This window comes from Rhincodon typus, chromosome 29 (assembly GCF_021869965.1).
Source record: "Rhincodon typus isolate 14 chromosome 29, sRhiTyp1.1, whole genome shotgun sequence".
Lineage (NCBI taxonomy): Eukaryota > Metazoa > Chordata > Chondrichthyes > Orectolobiformes > Rhincodontidae > Rhincodon > Rhincodon typus.
This window is the reverse complement of record NC_063360.1, coordinates 138,374-154,689: the sequence shown is the minus strand read 5'-3', so window position 1 is coordinate 154,689 and position 16,316 is coordinate 138,374. Positions and strand designations below refer to the sequence as shown.

General features: G+C 44.6%; 1 protein-coding gene across 4 annotated transcripts in view; it reads right to left on the bottom strand.

Annotated features, from left to right (window-relative positions):
• LOC109921541 overlaps window positions 1–5,824 on the bottom strand; it is a 15,204-nt gene extending 9,380 nt beyond the window's left edge. For 2 of the 4 annotated variants that reach the window (XM_048614289.1, XM_048614290.1), the window contains exons 1-2: window positions 5,710–5,821; window positions 1,281–1,316 (exon numbers count right to left, since the gene is read on the bottom strand). In XM_048614289.1, coding sequence (XP_048470246.1) covers window positions 1,281–1,316; window positions 5,710–5,761 — 88 coding nt within the window. In that variant the 5' untranslated portion in view covers window positions 5,762–5,821. Of the gene's footprint in view, window positions 1–1,280; window positions 1,317–5,709 lie in introns of all 4 variants that reach the window. The other 2 variants (XM_048614286.1, XM_048614288.1) reach the window with 2 other exon arrangements.
• Between the last annotated feature and the right edge of the window lie 10,492 nt (window positions 5,825–16,316).

The window sequence follows — 16,316 nt, the reverse complement described above, 5'->3', positions numbered from 1 at the left end:
ACAGATGCTGCCAGACCTGCTGAGCTTTTCCAGCAACTTTGTTTTTGTTCCTGATTTACAGCATCCGCAGTTCTTTTGGTTTTCTGAAGAGTGAGCTGGAAAAGGTGGCACTGACAGACATCTTCAGAAAATCAACCACAAGACAATCAGATATTCCTGTGGAACAATGCACCATGAAAACTGTTTAAGTGAGCTGATCAGTTTGTTTATTTTCTTTTATTTCTCCCTTAACTGAGTATGTCTGTCTGTCTAGTATCTAACGGTGCTGGAAACAAAGGTCATTAGGTTTAAATCATGAATAGAATAGAATCCCTACAATGTGGAAACAGGCCCTTCAGACCAACAAGTCCACACTGACCCTCAGAGCACCCCACCCAGACCCATTCTGCTATAACCCACCTAATCTACACATCCCTGAATACTATGGACAATTTAGCATGGCCAATCCACCTAACCTGCACATTTTTTGGACTGTGAGAGGAAACTGGAGCACCTGGAGGAAATCCATGCAGACATGGGGAGAATGCACAAATTCTACACAGACAGTCGCCTGAGGGTAGAATTGAACCTGGGTCCCTGGTGCTGTGAGGCAGCAGTGCTAACCACTGGGCCACTGGGCCACCGCGCCGCCCCTTTTTTAAAAGCAGAGAATGCCACACAAGCCTCCAGCCCGAGCACAAAACGTGCAACTCGTAGCTCGAATCCAATGCACTTGATCAGTATGGGGATCGAAACGCTGACCTTGGCACTATTAGTGCCACACTTTAACCAGCTGAGCTAACTGACCACCACCAAATCATAGACATCAATTATTTTGTTGTTTAACTTCTGCTGTGCTTAAGCTACAATGTTATTAATAATTCACTAAGTCTTTTGTTTAAGCTGCGTAAACGGTGTCTAAAATTGATTATTTTCAGAGTCGAAGTGCCTGATTAGAAGTCATTGGGGTCAATTTCATAGGTCTTTGAAGGTTTTAATTTTACTGTCTTGCTAATACAGAGGTAGGAAGGCTGATTTGATTCAGCTGTCTTTTTCTGTTTTCTAACAGTGTATGCAATAATCAAAACTAGAATATAACCCAATCAACACTACAACAAAAAAATGTAAGGCTCACTTGAGAGAAGAAAATCATTCAGAACCATTTTCTGGAAACTGCACACCAATGACTGTCACACATTAGTTCAAGAGAGCCCTAAGAAATTTTTCTGGTAACTAACTATACAAGGGTTAAAACATGAGCATAATATGAGCAAAATTTCATTTCAAAGATGCACACTTACATACATCTTCCTGTCTGACCAGACCACGAAGATGAACTATAGAGGAGGAAAAAGAAATGATAATTAAAAAATAATAGGTAGGACTAGAGTAAGGTTTTGTACTCATTCTAAATCTAGCTAAGTGTGCACGAGAAAGAGACAGTGTATGTATGTGTTAGAGAGAGTGTGTGTGCGAGAGTGTGTGTGTGTGAGAGAAAAAGAGAGTGTGCGTCAATGTGAGAGAGCATGAGAGAGTGTGTATGCGAGAGTGTGTATGTGAGAGACAGAGGGTGAATATGTGACAGAGTGTGTGTCTATCTGTTCAAGAGTGTATGAGAGAATATAAGAGAGCATGAGAGACAGTGTGCACATGTGTGTGTGTCTGTTTTGTGTATGTGTGTGAGCGAGAGAGGAGTCAATGTACTGCTGTGGGAATGTGATACTGAGATTGCATGATCAGCCAATGATTGGATTGAATGGTGGCACAGGCTCAAAGGGCTGAATGGCCTACTCCTGAATGTATTTTCTATGTTTCTATGTGTGTTTGTGTGGGAGAGAATGTATGTATGTGTGAGAGGGAGAGAGACTGTGTGTGTATGTGTGTGTGTGTGAGAGAGAAAGACAGCGTGTGTATGTATGTATGTGTATGAGAGAGATAGAAAGAGAGAGACAGTGTGTATGTGTGTGTCTAAGAAAGTTTTGTGTGAGAGAATGTGTGAGAATGTGAGAGAAAGAGTGTTTGGGAGAGAATGTGATGAAAGTGTGAGAGACAGTGTGTATATGGGAAAGACAGAACGTATATGCATGTGAGAAAGTGTGAGAGAGTGTGTGTGAGAGACAGATGGGAGACAGTGTGTGAGGGATGGAGTGTGCATTTGAGAGAGTGTGTGAGAGCGTGTGTGTATCTGTGAGACACTGTGAGAGAGAGAAAGAAAGTGTAAGAAAGCATGAGAGAGAGTGTGCGTGTGCATGTGTGAGATAGAGAGTATGTGTTTTGTAAGAGAGAGTGGAGTCTATATGTTGTGTGAGAGAAAGAGTGTGTGAGAGACAAAGTGTTATCTATGAGAGTAGCGTACTGCTTTGTACAAGCTAGTGATGAGAGAATTATATCAAAGCTAAGTTAATCAGCAAAGCCCAACAGCTGAGAGTAAGAGATTTAGCTCAGTTATTTTCAACCTGTTTGCTCATGTAGTGAAAAATTGTACTACCTGTACAATCCAGTAATCGGCAGGCTTATTATTTGCAAGATCCCCAGGAGGGAAGGATTGTCTTATGAGCAAAGGTTCATCAGATTGGGACTCTACTCACTGGAGGTTAGAAGAATGAGAGGTGATCTCATTGAAACACATAGGGGCTTGACAAGGTCAATGCTGGGAGAATGATTCCCCCTCATGGGAGAGTCTAGGATCACAGGGCAGAGTCTCAGAATAAGGGGATGCCAATTGAAGACTGAGATGAGGAGGAATTTCTTCTCTCAGAGTGTTGTGAGTCTTTGAATCTCCTTGCCACAGTGTGTGGTGAAGGGTGGGGATGGGGGTTCACAGAATCCTTGTATATATTTAAGGCTGAGACAGATAGATTCTTGATTAGTCGGGGAATCATGGGAAAGGCCAGGAAAGTGAGGTGTGAGGAATGCTGGATCAGCCATGATCCTACTGAATGGCAGAGCAGTCTTGAGGGGCCAAATGGTCTACTCCTGTACCTATTTCTTATGGGCTTATGGTTTATATTAGCTGCAGTACCATTAAAGCTGTATTGATGATACTCAAGTACCCACATCTACTGAACCTGCAAACTGCCCTTGTTGCCAACAACACAAAACTTCTGGGACGATCAGAAAGCCAATCATATGCAGCACAAAAACAGAAGTTGCTGGAAAAGCTCAGCAGGTCTGGCAGCATCTGTGAAGAGAAATTAAAGTTTGCGTTTTGGGTCCAGTGACACTTCCTCGGGTTTTGTTTCTGATTTACTGCATCCGTAGTTCTTTTGGTTTTTATAATAATGTGCAGCATTTAAGTTCGGCAAACAGAGAGGTGGGAAGAAAACAATTTGCTGTCTTGAGTTTCCTATGGCATCAGACTAAGTGATAGTGAGTGGGATTGCCGGAGGAGATAAGCAGGAGACTTTGGGTGGAGAAATGGTAAATGGAACTTAATCTTGACAAATGCGAGCTGATGCATTTTGGGAGACATAATGCAGGAGGGAAGTATACAGTAAATGGCAAAACCCTTAGTAGCATCAACATACAGGGGGATCGAGGTGTACAGGTTCACAGTTCGCCGAAAGTGGCAACACAAGTGGGTAAGGTGGTCAAAAAGGCATATGGCATGCGGGCCTTCATCAGTCGGGCCATAGAGTATAAAGCTTAGCAAGTCATGTTGCAGCTGTGTGGAACATCAGTTAGGCAACATTTGGAATGTTTGTGTACAGTTCTGATCACCTCACTACCAGAGGGATATAACGGCTTTGGAGGGGTATCAGAAGAGGTTTACCAGGATGTTGCCTGGTTTGGAGAGTATTAGCAATGAGGAGAGATTGAACAAACTTGGTTTGTTTATACTTGAACGTTGGAGGCTGAGAGGCGACCTGATAAAAGTTTACAAAATTGTGAGATGCATGGACAGAACGGATAGTTGGAGGCTTTTCTCAGACATAGGTTTAAGGGAAAAGGGCGGAAAGTTTAAAGGAAATGTGAAAGGCAAGGGTAGTAAGTTTCTGGAATGCACTGCTAGAGGAGGTGGTGGAGGTGAATAAAATAGCAATATTTAAGAGGCATTTAAATAGATATATGACCAGGCAGGGAATAGAGGCATAACGGCCAAGAAGCAAAAGGTTTTCAGTTTAGAAAGGTGTCATGGGTTGGCACAGACATAGTGGGCTGAAGGGCCTGTTCCTGTGCTGTACTGTTGTTTGCTCTCGCTCAGAATTCCTATTCAGAGGAATAGGATGCCTCTTAACATATAAAAGATAAAGTTGCCATGGTTTTACCTGATCAGAGTGCTGCTCTCTCATTAGAAAGAGTAAGAGAGAGAGAGAGACATGACTGGTGGTGGTTTAACCTGAGGGTCACCATGCTTCAGGTGGGAAGGGAGGTTGTGAAGCAGAGTCCTTCATGGTTAACCACAGCTGGTGCCAGAATTGAACCCACACTATTAGCATCACACTACATTGCAAACCAACCACCCAAGCCAGCCAACCACTCCTCTTAACACAGAAAAAGACTTCCTTTGTACAAGACACTTGTTAGATCTCAGCTGGAGTATTGTGTGCAGTTTTGGGTGCCACATTATAGGAAAGATGTGAACAGTTCAGAGAGAGAGAAAGAGAGAAAGAGTACAGAAGTGATTTACAAGAATGGTTCCAGGGATGAGAAACTTCAGCAATGAGGCTTGATTGAAGAAGGTGGAGAGTGTTCTCCCTGGGAGAGGAGAAGGCTGGGAGACAGAGATCAGATAGGGGTTTTCAAAACTGTGAGCAGGGGCCGGACAGAGTCAATAGGGAGAAACTGTTCCTGCTCATCAAAGTAACAAGAATGTTGTTTTGTCATTTATACAAAAGATTTGGATGAGAGTATAGGACGCATGATTAGTCGGTTTGTGGATGACGCCAAATTGGTGGCATCGTGGACAGTGAAGAAACTTATTCATAACGGACAACAAAGAGATGACAGACCATTGAACAAATACTTTGGATCTGCCTTCACGAAGGAGGATACAAATAATCTTCAGGAAATGCTAGGGGACAGAGGGTCAAGCATGAAGGATGAACTAAAGGAAATCCTTAATAGTCAGGATAAAAACCGAAAGAACTGCAATGCTGTAAATCAGGAACAAAAACAAAGTTGCTGGAAAAGCTCAGCAGGTCTGGCAGCATCTATGATTGGAAAAACAGAGTTAACGTTTTGGGTCATCAATTTGACCATCCCTCCCTCATAAGGTCAGATGTTCAGCACCATTTGCCATTCCTCAGATACTGAAGCAGTCCGTGTTCAAATGCAACAAAATCTGCACAACATCCAGGCTTGGGCTGTCAACTGGCAAGTAATATTTGCACCAGACAAGAGCCAGGCAATGGCTATCTCCAGGAGGTACTGGCCCAGCCAGCCACGCCAATACCCCAGAAATGAATCCAAAAGATAACATTTCTGCTCTATTCATCTATGCAAATTGTGGCACCGACTTCTGACTTTCTAATTTCAAGAATATAAATAGATCATTTTTCATTATAAGCAGTGAATTACGCTGCCTTTTACACCAAAGTGGTTACTTGCATGTTTTAGTTTCCATGCTCGTGTGAATGCAATTGAATGCGTTCCTGAAAAGAAAAATGCTGCAAGTCACACTCTGTCAATGTAGTTCCTCAATTTAAAATAAACGACATATTATAATTTATCATCCAGACATACATCCTCGAGGAATTAAAGTCCCAAAAAGTAGAGGCATTTACTCACCAATCCCGAAAAAAACAGGGAAAGAAAGCATTTTCCACAGAAAATTCCACATGATGTTTCAAATCCCCCCCACCAGGATTCCTTTCCTGCTTGCCTTCCTGACTGGTTGAAGTGAACGGATGTGACGAGCTTGTTGCAACAGAAACTGTGATGGTACTGCAATATATCATGTTCTACGTAGTTTCTACGTGTGCACCATGTCAGCACAAGTCAAGTTGTTACTAAAGGGCCAAAAGAGCATTCTTGACCTGTCATCATGTTTTTCCAGTTTATTCCTGAACAGAACACAATGTGAAATAGACAATCTACAAGGCTCACCAGCTTTAATACAGCCAAGGGAACCAAGCAAATCAAAAAGGCTTAGGTGCCTCATGGGGATGCTTAACGTAGGGTGGCACAGTGGCTCTGTGGTTAGCGCTGCTGCCTCACAGCTCCAGGGACCCAGGATTCAACTTCACCCTCGGGCATCTGAGTGTACGGCGTTTGCGCGATCTCCCTGTGTCTGTGTGCATTTCTGTTGGATGTTCTGGTGTCCTCCCACAGTCCGAAGATGTGCAATTTAGGTGGATCGGCCATGCTAAATTGCCCTGTAGTGTCCAGGAATGTGCAGGCGAGGGGGATTAGCCATGGTAAATGTGGGGATAGATGGGGGTCTGGGTCTGAATGGAATCTCTTTGGACAGTCAATACATTTCAGTGGCTGAATGGCCTCTTTCCATGTTGAAGTGGTTCAGTGACTCTTTGCTTGCAACACAGAATGAAACCAATAGTGTGGGTTCAATTCCCACACCAGCTGATCTTACCATGAAAGACTTGCCTTCTCAACCTCTCCCCTCATCTGAAGCATGGTGACCCTCAGGTTAAATCACTGCCAGTTATCTCTCTAATGAGATACTTTAGTCTGGCAAGCCAATGCTCTCTTTATGTGCAAATATCAGACATAGCTTTTATATTAGGCCTTAGTGGTAGGAGCAGAATTAGCCCATTCAGCCCATCAAGTTTCATCTGCTGTTCATTTAGATAAGGCCATAAGATAAAAAAGCAGATTTGGGCCATTTGGCCCATAAAATCTATCCCACCATTCAATCATGACTAATATGTTTCTCAATCCCATTCTCCTGCCTTCTCCCATAACCCTTGATCCCCTTACCAATCAAGAACCTGTCTGTCTCTGTTTTAAAGATACTCAATGACTTGGCCTTAACAGCCCTCTGTGGAAATGAGTTCCACAGATTTGTCACCCACTGGCTAAAGAAATTCCTCCTCATCTAAAGTTCTGAAGGGTCATCCCTTCACTCTGAGGCTGTGCCCTTGGCTCCATATCGCTTCCATTAGTGGAAACATCTTCTCCATGTCCACTCCATCCACGCCTTTCATTTTTCTGTATGTTTCAATGTGATCCCTCTTTTTCCTTCTAAACTCCATTGAGTACAGACCCAGAGTCCTCAACCACTCCTCATATGACATGCCCTTCATCCCTGGGATCATTCTTGGTAAACCTGCTTTGGACCCCCTCCTTAGTTCTTCCTTAGTTATAGGGCCCAAAACTGCTCACAATATTCCAAATGAAATCTGACCAGAGTTCTATACAATCTCAGTAGTACATTCCTGCCCTTATATGCTGGCCCTCTTGAAATGAATGCTAACATTATATTGCCTTCCTAACTGCCACTGAAGCTGCATTTGAACCTTAAGAGAATCCCAAACCCAGACTCCAAAGTATCTTTGTGCTTCAGATTTCTGAAGCCTTCCCCAGTTAGAAAATAGTCTAGGCATCTATTCTTCCTGCCAAAGTGCATAACCTCATTGTTTTCTACATTGTATTCCATCTGCCATTTTGTCATCCACTTTCGCAGCCTGTCCCACTTCCTCAACACTACCTGTCCCTCCATTGATCTTTGTGTCATCTGCAAACTGAGCAACAATGCCCCCAGTTCCTTCGTTCATATCAAAAATGCTGAACAGTTGTGGTCCTAACACTGACCCCTGTGGGATTCCGCTAGTCGCTGGCTGCCATCCTGAAAAAGACTTCTTTCTCCCCATCTCTGCCTTCTGCCAGTCAGTTAATTCTCTGTCCATGCCAGTACTTTACCACTCACACCATGGGCTCTTATTTTAATTCGCAGCCTCCTGTGTGGTACTCTGCCAGAGGCTTTCGGGAAATCCAAATAGATCATGTCCACTGGCTCTCCTTTGTCTAACTTGCTCATTACCTCCTCACAGAATTCCAACAGATTTGTCACGCATGACCTCCCCTTTACGAAGCTGTGCTGACTCAGCCCTATATACCATGCACTTCCAAGTATGCTGTAATCTCATCTTTGCCATTGTGGCTGATCTGATCATTCTCAACTCCGCTTTCCTGTCTTTCTGCCCCTGTGATTCCCTTGATTTCTTTCTTGATTAAAAATCTCTCTGAGTGAAAACCAAAAGAACTGTGGATGCTGGAAATCAGAAACAAAAACAGAAATTGCTGGGAAAGCTCATCAAGTGTAAATCTACAACAGTGAGTATAGTGGATTCCTTTTTGATTATATGTTTTATTGAGATTGGACTTTTGATTAAATTTTAAAAATAAAACATAGGTACTAAGTTAGCCTGGAGTGTTTTTAGAGCAGTAAGACTGGGCTATCTTCTGGGTCTGCAGATAGTTAATGTGTAAAGATGGTCTTTAGTAGAGTGATGCGCTCTTCCTGTCGGATGTGGGAGATTAGGGAGAGTTTCCATGTTAGTGATGGTTATTTGTGCAGGAAGTATGTTTGGTTGCAAATCCTATTGGATTGTATGGATTGGTTGGAGCGGCAGTTCGAGGCAATGAGGAATTTGCAGGAGCTAGGGTGTGTGATGGATGGCAGTTGCAGGGAGGGAGATAAACCAAAGATAGATTCAGGTAGATGGGTTACCCTTAGGAAAGGTAGGAGAAGGAGGCAAGTCTGCAGGAATATCCTATGGTTATCCCCATCTCAAACAAGGATGCTGTTTTGGTGACGGACTGTTAGAGGAATGAGAAATGCCAGGTTTTTGGTAGCGAGACTGACTCTAATGTAACGAGGGGTATGTCAGGTTCCAAGCGATCGATTGTGATTGGGGACTCTCTAGTCAGAGGCACACACAGACATTTCTGTGGCTAACAATGAGACATCAGAATGGTGTGTTACCTCTCTGGTGCCAGGATCAATGATATCTCGGAGAGGATGCAGAATATCCTCAAAGGGGAGAGGGACAAACAGAAGGTAATTATACATATTGGAACTAATGACATAGGAAGAAAGAAGGATGTGGTTCTGAGGAGAGAATGTGGGAATTTAAAAAGGAGGTCCTCGAAGGTATCTGGATTACTCCAGGTGCCACTAGCTAGTGAGGTTAGGAATACAAGGATAGAGCAGATGAATGCACAGCTGAGGAGCTGGTGCAGGGGAGAAGGATTCATATTTTTGGATCATTGGAATGTCTTCTGGGATAGAGGTGACCTGCATAAGAAGTACAGGTTGCACCTGGACTAATGTACTGGTGGGGAGATTTGTTTGAGCTGTTTGGGAGGATTTAAACTGGTAAGGAGGGGGCTGGGGTGGGACCCAGAGAGATAGTGAGGTGAGAGATCAGTCTGAAACTGGTACAGTTGGGAAAAGGAGCGAGTCAAACAATCAGGACAGGAAGGAACAAAGCAGAGACAGAGGTCGGACTGATAAATGAAACTGCGTTTATTTTAATCCAAGAAGCCTCACAGGTAAGGCAGATGAACTCAGAGCAATGGTTAGGAACATAGGACTGGGATATCATAGCAATTACACAGACATGGCTCTGGGAATGGTCAGGATTAGCAGCTTAATGTTCCAGGGTATAGATGCTACAGGAACAAAAACAAAGTTGCTGGAAAAGCTCAGCAGGTCTGGCAGCATCTGTGAAGGTGAAAACAGAGTTATCGTTTCAGGTCCAGTGACCCTTCCTCAGAACTGATGGTGGCTGGGAAAATATCAGTTTATATGCAGAAAATTAGGGAGGTGGGTGGGGTAGGGAGCAAACGACAGGATAGAGCCCAAAGAGAGAGAAAGACGGTTGACAGACAAAGGAGTCGCTAACAATCAGGCTGGGAGGGTGAATTGTTGTTAATGGGGGCTGTTAGTGATGAACAATAGGGGGTATGTGGTAACAAGGCCTGGTGTGTGGGGTAGAGGGGCTGGGAGTTTAAGCCCTAAGATGATTGAACTCAATATTGAGGAGGTCTGTAGGTTCCCTAAGTGGAAAATGAGGTGTTGTTCCTCCAGCTTGCGTTGGGCTTTGCTGGAACACTGCAGCATTGCAGTGTGGGATTTTAATGAGCTTAGCAGAAGTCAGGAGGTAGTTACTCAGACTGTGTTATCACTATGTGTATGTTATCTTAGCTAGAGTTAGAGGAGGATCTTTTGATGTATTCTCACTATACCAAGGTTTTAGGCTGAATTAGAGATGTCCCTCGTATCCCTGTGGAGCCTAGTTACCGATAAGCTAGAGTTTCAATCAAACTGTATATCACTCCCTATGTTAGCTGCATGCCGAAGGTCATTTGAAGAAGTAATTATTAAGGTATCTGTAAGACAGCATTCCTGTCATCTCGAACAGTGTCTGTTTTCTTTAAACTTACAATGAATGAATCAACAAACACAAGGTGTCACGGGAGCACCCTGCTCTGAAGTTAATGGTATAAATGAGATTGTTATACTCTGTGTTAGCAGAGTCGGGTGTCAGTGGAGATCGACACTCACTTTCCTTGGTACCAAGTAAGAAAATAAACTGCTTCGAACGGGAGCTGGAGTCTAGTCTCATTATTAGTAAAATAGAAATAAAATTTCTACAACAATTTGGTGTAGTCGGCAGGATCCCATAGAACGGGATTTGAACAGAATCACCTGAGTGGAGACACTGAGGTCAGAAATCTAGACTGTCCGACAAGGAGGGGAACAGATCTGAGCTGGTCCTAGCTGAAACGGGGACCGAGCTGAGCAAATCCTAGCTGGAAGGTGGATTGCTCCAGGCCGCCCACAGTTGAAGAAGACTGCCCAGCTGGTGACCTAGTCCGAGAAAACTGCCAAGACGCCCGAGGGCTGAGGAACAGAGTGAGGGCTGGAAAGAATTGGGGGCCAAAGGAAATCAGACTCAGACGTCTCAACTAAGGTGAATGATAACTCGACTCCAGGGCCCGCAACAAGGCAGGAAAACCGGTGAGCGCTCAGTGTAAATAAGGGGGTTATAGAGTAGTAGTGCTTTGTATAACCTTTACTTTCACAGAAAAACAGATAGAGGAAACGAAGCCAATAAGAGAAGATGGGCAACGGAAGTAGTCGATCAGGTAAGGCTGGTCCTGCTGATGAGCGGAGGAATGCTGCAGGTAAAAATGACAGACTGTTGAAGGTAGGACAGAAAACTTTAAAAAAGATAAAGAAAGTTAAGAAACAGTGACAACTATTGAGGGACCCCTTAGTCCCACCAGGATCCCCAGCCGATACTGTAATTGAAGAAACTGGAGATGATCAAATGTGGTTACCTTTAGTAGTGATTTATATGGGTGGTCGGACGGACAGTGGCCTTATGGGGGAAGCTTTAATTTAAAACTAATTCAAACTTGGGAGGATGTCACGCGGAAAGGGGATGGCGACCCAAACTGGGATGTGGACTACATGTTGGGGTGTTTTAAAAGGTGGAAGGAAGTGGCAAGAAGGCACCAGCCACCAAAACCCCCCCAAGAAAAAAGACCAAATAGAATCAGTGGCTAAAAAGGCAGTAGAAACCAACCCCCCAGGAATGGGATTATATCCCTGCCTTCCTGCCCCGCCTAGCGCCCCTCCCCCTGGTGGGGACGGAGTGGACAAATTGATACTAATTGCTGCAGCCCTACCCTCACCCTACCAGGGCCCCTTGGCACAGGAGGCTGTCGGTGGAAGCGAGGAATGGCAGAACACAGGGGAATCCGAGTCGACAGTTAGTAGCACTAGCAACTTCCGAAAACAGCCTAGCCAAAAAGCTAAGGATAAGACAAGAGGGGAGGAGGAGGTTTTACAAGCTCCCCGTATTATGATAGGAGATATTCCTATACTAAAACCCTGGATTCTGGCAGAAACCCGAGCCATGGTGTCTGAAACTCCGGATCTCTTAAAGAGACCCAATGCTTTTCATAACTGGCTGGTACAAATCTGTACAATCTACTCCCCCCTCCCCGGGGATGGGCAGATGCTACTGAGATGTGCGTATGGAAATTCGTGGTCATCTCTAAAAGAGGGATTCTCTATTCCCCCCTGGTGAAAACAGAGATTGGAGACTAAACGATGACCAACTTGAAAACAGGAATGAGTCTCTGTCTCACTGGCTAGAGAATAGAGGGAAGGAAGCTATAATGAGAGGAGCGCGAAAACATAGCGATATAGGGGAAGTAGCCCGCTGCCTGCAGTAAAAAGGGGAGCCTGTCCCAGACTTTATAGCCAGGTATAAAGGTAAATGGGAAGAGCATGCAGGTATTCCCCTGGAGACTGCACCACCGGCAGTCCAAACTTTACTAAACCGCGTGCTACCCCGCCAGGCGCAGGCTTACAAATTGGCAAACCTAAATTGGCAGAATCAACAATGAGGAGAAGTGGTCACTTCATTAATGAATATGGACAGACAGGGCCTTTTCGTTTCCCAGGAGGAGAGCAAGCCCAAAACGCTGGGACAATTTTATCAAAAAGGAGGATATCCCCAGGCCAATAGGAGAGGAGGGGGCGGAAGGAAACATAAGTGGTCTCGAGATAAATCCCAAGACCAGTGTAACAATTGTGGAAGGAAGGGTCACTGGGCCCAGGAATGTAGATCAGGAAGAGGCCAGGACCTGAGGGGAGGGGAGATGCCCCACTTCTCTTTTAGTCACCCGAATCCATCAGCATAGAGGTGCTGCGAGGGGAGGGTGGTACAGGCGGCCGTCATCAGACTGTCCAAAACTATGAGGGAGGAGCCTATGACTACTATTAAATTAAGAAATAAATATTTGGACTGTCTGATCAATACCGGTGCCACATGTCCTCTGTACCCCACTCTGCGGAAGTCCTAGAAAGTGGCCGCCAAATTGAAACCGTGGGGATGGCTGGCGTCCTGCTGGCGGAACCCGTTTCCTTGCCAGCTCAGTTGAAAATAAAGGAAAGAGATGTTACGGATACTTTTATTATTTCTAAGACAGCCCCACTCCCCCTACTGGGCTGACAAACTCTTTGTAAACTGGGAGCCACATTACATTGTACGACCGAAGGTATATACATGGAGCTCCCCCAAATTAGGGTTCCCCAAATGTTGAAATTGATGAATGAGCCAAAATTAGGAGATACAGAGCCTATATTATACTGTTGGCAGTTGGATGGCAACCCCTATACCTCAGGACTCCAGCAAATGCAGACTGCTCTGCAGAATTTCGCGAGTCCCTATGCCCAGAATTTGTGCTTTTTAATCAGCACCAGTCGGGAAAAGAAGAGGGTCTTCACTTTACGATCAATTGATACACCCTTATCTGAACAGAAAAGAAAAGTTGAAAATGACACAGTACATTTACTTTGATCCCGAAGGGTTTGGGGTCCTCATGGAACCAGTAGAGGATCAGGAAGAAAGGTTTCAAATGGGAGATTCCTCAATTCCCCACTTGACAGTAGCCGTGAAACCACCGGCGAAACCTAGAGATATTGGGACGATGATAAAACACATGGTAGCCAAAACTAAGATCAATCTGCACTATAGCCCTGCCGGTGTTGGGACAAGGAACACGCATTGAGTTCTTTAACGACAGGGAGGGGAGGATTGCTATACGCCTCGAGGTCAGGGGAACCATTTTTGAAAGGCAGCAACCACCAAAAGAGGATCCTTTCCTCCTCCCTACAGTCCTAGCACAGGTGCCAGTAAGTCTGTGGGCACAGCACAAAAATCATGTGGGAACGGTCCAATTGGCACCGGAGCACAGGGTTACCCTGCAGAAGAATTTGGTGTTGCCATGTGTTAAACAATACCGTTTATCTGCTGAAGCAGAGGACGGCATCGCCCTGGTAATAGATTGGCTTCTGCACAAGGGGTGATAATGAAGACACAGAGTCCATGTAACACCCCTATACTGCCCATTCCGAAGTCAGATCAAATTAAGTGAGTGGCGGTTTGTGCAGGACTTAAGGGCCATTAACAAGATAGTGATCCCCATTGTACCGTTGGTGCCCGATACCAATTTATACTGACGTCTATTCCTGCAGAGGCCAGCACCTTTACGGTAGTCGACCTATGTTCGGCATTCTTCTCTATTCCCTTACACAAGGACAGCCAGTATCTGTTTGCATTTACTTATAAACACCAGCAGTATACCTGGACACGTCTGCCGCAAGGGTATACTGAAAACCCAGCAGTTTATGCCGCAGCTGTTAAACATGACCTGGAGTGCCACTTGTCCGAATATTCCACTATCATCCAATACGCGGACGATATCCTGCTCACCTCTACCACAGGCCCTCAGTGCCTGACTGACTCCTTAACTCTTCTGACACACCTAGCCGATCGAGGACATAGGGTGTCCCTGGAGAAAATGCAATTTTGCCAAGAGACCGTACAGTATTTAGGGTCTTACATCGGAAAAGGGTGGAGAAGATTGGGGGAGGATCGTATAAGGGCCATTCAGCAGGTTCCGACCCCTAAGACAAAAAAGGATATCCTCTCTTTCCTAGGCATGGTGGGATACTGTCGGCAGTGGATCCCTGAGTATAGGGAGCGAGATGCTGTTTTGCGAGCCACCACACTGCAACATGAGCTGGCTGCAGTTGAATGGACAGCTGACAGGGATAAGGCATTCAAGGAGTTAAAGCATGCACTGATCAGCACACCAGCATTAGGCCTCGCGAACTATAGCAAGCCATTCCAACTATATGTGAATGAATCGCAAGGATTCACCACAGGTACCCTGTGTCAGGAGCATGGGGAAGGAGGCGTCCAGTGGTTTATTATTCAGCGATGCTCCTGTGGTCGTGATGGGCATGCCAGCCTGTCTATGGGCGGTAGCAGCCATTGCTGTAATGGTGGAAAAATCTATCCCCATTGTGTTGGATCATCTGTGTATGGTGGTAGTTCCCAACGCAGTTTTGCTGTTACTGAACTCTGCTGCCAGTCAGCATTTTACAACCGCCCGATGAACTGGCTATGAGGTGATTCTTCTCTCTCGCTCCAACTATAAATACAAGCGGTCCCCAGCCATCAACCCTGCCACCTTGATTCCTTTGCCACCTCCAGAAGGCACCGAACATGATTGCCTATTTACTGTCGAAGCTACCACTACGCCGTGGCCAGATTTGCTAAGCACCTCCATTACAAACCCTGATTTAATCCTGTTTACAGATGGTTCCTTGTACCGCCCAAGAGACAACTTGCTGTTAGCTAGGTATGCCATAGTCACTCCACATGAAGTAATGGAGACATACGCCCTGCCCGAAGGAACCTCGGCACAAGATGCTGAACTGTTCGCAGTCACCCGAGCCTGCATTCTGGCTAAGGATATGAATGAAAATGCTTTGCTCTGATCTGTTGGGCTCTTCCATCATTGAAGATGGGACTGTTTGTTGAGCCTCTATATCTTGTTAGATTGGATTGAATTGAATTAACTTTCTTGTCACATGTTCTCAAATGAGTGCAGTGAAAAGTTTACAGTTGCTGCATTGCAGCGCCATCTTATGTACAAAGGTATCCAGGTGCATATACTTAAGATCAAATTCTTAGGAAACAAAATAAATTATGTCATATTGTCAACCACCATTCACAACTATCTATCTGTTAGTGACTTTGCTGTTAACATTTACATCACACAGATCTTTACTTTGTTTATGCATCTGTTCATCATCCGCTGTAGATTTACACTGCCAAACTATTTATAATGTCATAACTCATACCACTGAACTCGTTTAAAACTCTTTCTCCACTTCTCACTTCCATTATCGCAGTGTTCATGTATGACAGGTGATTAAGATGGGATGAATTTCATCTCTCAAAGGGAATATAGACTTTGGCATTCTCTTTCCTAAAGAGCAGCAAAGGTGTGTCAATGTATTCAAGAATGAATCAAGCAGACCTTGGATTGAAGGAAATCTTGAGGGTACAACAGGCAGAAACATGGGTTGACAGTCACAATTTGGGATCTGATTGAAAGTTATCACACGCTACACGGGGTGTAGGAGTGCAAATTATTTATTCAGTCATCCAGTCACAGAGTCATACAGTGCAGGAAAGGCCCTCAGGCTCATGGAGTCTGCATTGACAACAACAACCACTAAAGGCCCGCTAATCCCAATGTCCTGCATTGTCCCGTATCTTTGAATGTTATGATATTTCAAGTGTTCATCAAGATATTTTTTAAAGATTGTAAAGTTTCCAACCTTTTCAGGCTGTGCTTTCCAGATTCCGACCATCCTTTGAGTGAAAATATTTTTCTTAAATCTCGTCTCAATCTCCTGTTCCTTATTCTAAAACTATGTCCCTTTATTTTTGACCCCTCGACCAAGTGAAACAGCTGCTCTCTATTTACCCTGTCCATACTCCTCATCATGTTATACATCTCAATCATCTCCCCTGACCTCAGAATTCTCTTTCTCA